General features: G+C 47.1%; 1 protein-coding gene across 1 annotated transcript in view; it reads right to left on the bottom strand.

Moving 5' to 3' along the window:
* The window catches only part of layna (layilin a), a 7,142-nt gene that overhangs the window by 519 nt on the left and 3,267 nt on the right, over nt 1-3,356 (bottom strand). The window contains exons 4-8 of the mRNA XM_037687411.1: nt 3,135-3,292; nt 3,020-3,064; nt 2,890-2,952; nt 2,713-2,809; nt 26-367 (exon numbers count right to left, since the gene is read on the bottom strand). Coding sequence (XP_037543339.1) covers nt 26-367; nt 2,713-2,809; nt 2,890-2,952; nt 3,020-3,064; nt 3,135-3,292 — 705 coding nt within the window. The remainder of the gene's footprint in view (nt 1-25; nt 368-2,712; nt 2,810-2,889; nt 2,953-3,019; nt 3,065-3,134; nt 3,293-3,356) is intronic.

The following is a 3,356-nucleotide window of genomic DNA, read 5'->3' as shown; positions in this document are numbered from 1 at the left end:
GCGGCCCAGGCTGCCGTCATTCAGCTCCCTCTTTCCCGGGCGGCCCAAGCTGCCATCGTAGAATTCCCGGACGCCACGGCGCCCGAGGCTGAGCTCATTGAGGTCAAAGTTCAGGTAACCGCTCTCTGTGCTCGCCAGAGTCACGAAGCCACTCTCGGTGTCCCGGGCGCCCAGGTTGTCGTAGTCTCCTGTCGGGGTGTCGGTGTCCGGGGAGGAGCACAGGAAGGAGGTGTTTCTGGTCTCAGGCCGAGCTGAGACCAGGTCGGCGTCCTTCTGGGAGTGGATGATGTTGTAGACGTCAGCGGACGGACTGGGATGAAGGCCTGGTTCTGTCTGACACACTTCTGACTTCTGCTCCTTCCTCCTCCTGTTTCAAAAACAAACACATAAACAAACAAACAAACAAACAAATAAGCGTCAACAGCAGAACACCTCGAGCTGAACCATAAAATGGAAACTGAACTGTAGACCAGCGCTAAACCAACTATCTGTGTTACCGTTCGAGGTGGTAGTAACTGACAGTCATCCCCAACACATAGGGAAAGCTACAGATCTTTATTTAAAACTTTGGCCTCTGAGTATTATTACTTTCGTTAAAACTGTGGTATCCAGCTGTTGTAGAAAAGTTTTTAAGAATTAATTTAAACAAACGGCAACAGCTGCTTTGTCAGCCAGAAGAATGGAAGCCCACGTCTGCCACTTTGAAAGAAAAAAACACAAAGCACAGATTATAATTCAGAGTTATTGTCTCAGTGTCTCGGCCTTCATTTGAGCACCATTCACTCTGACTAACAAGAATTTTACAGTTATTAATGTACTTGCATAAAATCAGGCACCACGCCCCCAAATCTTTTCGTAGCTATGTCTTTCACTTTGGCTTTATATTGACTCGTATATAGACGTATTTATAAATTAATTTTCTCATTACTTTACGTGGGCAGCACGGTGGCGCAACTGGTAGAGCTGCTGCCTCTCAGTGAGCAGGTCCCTGGTTCAAACCCCAGTCCAGGGGCCTTTCTGGGTGGAGTTTGCATGTTCTCTCCGTGCATGCGTGGGTTTTCTCCAGGTGCTCCGGTTTCCTCCCACAGACCAAAAACATGCATGTTAGGCTGATTGGTAACTCTTAATTGTCCCTAGGTGTGAGAGAGTGAATGGTTGTTTGTCTCGTTTGTCTCTATGTGGCCCTGTGATGGACTTGCAACCCATCCAGGGTGTATCCCGCCCCTCACACAGTGATTGCTGGACATGGGCACCAGCGACCCCCGTGACCCAAAATGAAATAAACGGGTAAAGATAATGGATGGATGGATGGATTATTTTACGTCGTGGTAGTGATGATGTCTAGATGACTGCAGAGCAGCTGGAACAGCTGCATATTCATCCATTATCTTTACCCACTTCTTCCTTTTTGGGCCACGGGGGTCACTGGTGCCCATATCCAGCAGTCACTGCGAGAGGCGGGGGACACCCTGGACAGGTCTCCAGTCCATCACAGGGACACATAGAGACAAATGAGACAAACAACCATTCACTTTCTCATTCACACCTAGGAACAATTTAGAGTTACCAATCAGCCTAACATGCATGTTTTTGGTCTGTGGGAGGAAACCAGAGCACCCGGAGAAACCCCACGCATGCACACAAGAACATGCAAACTCCACCCACAATGGCCCCCTGGGCCGGGGTTTGATCCAATGACCTTCTCCCTGAGGTAGCAGCTTTACCAACAGCACCACCATGCCCAGTTACATATCAGTTATCTACCGTAATTTCCGCACTATAAGCTGTTACTTTTTTTTCACTGGCTTTGAACACCGCGGCTTATACAATGCTGCGGCTAATTTATGGATTATTTTTGTTGGACAGGTTAACGAGCTTCATGCCGCCAAAATATTTAGCCTCGTCACACCCGGACATGCATAGCTGCCCAATATACGTCTCTCGGGTGGTGGGTCCTCATGACTCAATGAGAATACTTGTATAAATAAAGGTTAAAAAAAAAATCTGACCAATGAAATCATTGGTCCACTGAGGAGAGGGAAACTTCATTTCCCCCCACTCCCATTCTCTCCTCCCCTCCTCGTTGTGCCCCCAAGGAGGGGGGGCAACATGATGAAGATGTGCGGGAGGAAGGTGAAGATGGTGATCGGTGACTTCCTGGTAAGCTACTGTATTTTTTTTTTTTACCAGCCGTGTTACAGGCACTGTTCAGAAAAAAAAATACTGTACATGTTTGTGTATGTTACCGGTACGTATTTAATTAAAAGTATTAAAAAAAAAAAAATTTCTGTGTAAATATCTTGTGTTACAATGTGAACACCTGTGGCTTAAAGACGAGTGCGGCCTATATATGTACAAAAATTGTATTTTTATTTATTTTTTCATTTAGTGGGTGCAGCTTGCACTCAACAGTCCAGAAATGACAGTATATGCATGTTCAATGAACCATGAAACTAGACCACAAAGTAGTGACTGTAAAGCGCTCGGTGACACTGTGAGGTGTGGCCTCCTTGAAGGAACACAGCTAAGACCTGTTGTCAGTCGTTGATAATTACTGCAGGTTTGAAATCAATTCATTCTGGAGAATCCCCCTGATGTCTCTTCATCAACAAAGACTTACCAGCACACGTGAGTAATGCAGATTTCTTTCTTCCTGGAGGATTTAGACTAAAATCAGGTTTAAAAATGTTTGCAGGCTTTTGTTTTTCTCACCGTCGGCCCGGCAGCTTGAAGCAGCAGACTCCCAGCACCGTTAGCAGCAGGAGCAGGAGGGGGATGCTGGGAATGATGACGTAAACTAAATTCACAGCTGAAAATCACAGAAACGTTACAGACCCACAGTTAGAAATGAGCTCAGAGGTTCGGGGTAAATCGTGACGGTTGAAGGACCTGCTCCCTTGTTCTGGTTTTGGTCCCTCGGATCCCACGGAAGCGCAGATGGAAAGACGACATCTGGACAGAAAGACGTCTGGTTTGTTAAATGTGCCGAGCTGCTGCGGCGCTGTTACCAGTGACTCACCTGTCTGAGTGGAGTTGGCAGGCGGGGTGGGCTCCGGTGGTTTCTCTGGAGAAAACAAATGATTGATTTAACATTTATTGAGTTTCGTTTTCAAGGGAGAGCGCAGCAGACGGACCTGCAGTGTATTTACAGATGAAGTTGTTCTTGGTTTCACAGTTGTCGTCGTTCCACTGGAACATGTAGAGCTCCCCCTGACCCGCCGGGGCGGACGGCTGGTGGTACATGACGACACACACTTCGTACCCGCAGGACGGCTCATCCACGTGCCAGTTCCTACAACACACAAGTACACAAAGTTAACACAACACACAAGTACACAAAGTTAACACAAAACACA

This window comes from Nematolebias whitei, chromosome 14, assembly GCF_014905685.2.
Source record: "Nematolebias whitei isolate Nwh7 chromosome 14, NemWhi1, whole genome shotgun sequence".
Classification (NCBI taxonomy): domain Eukaryota; kingdom Metazoa; phylum Chordata; class Actinopteri; order Cyprinodontiformes; family Rivulidae; genus Nematolebias; species Nematolebias whitei.
This window is presented reverse-complemented; position numbering and strand designations above follow the sequence as displayed.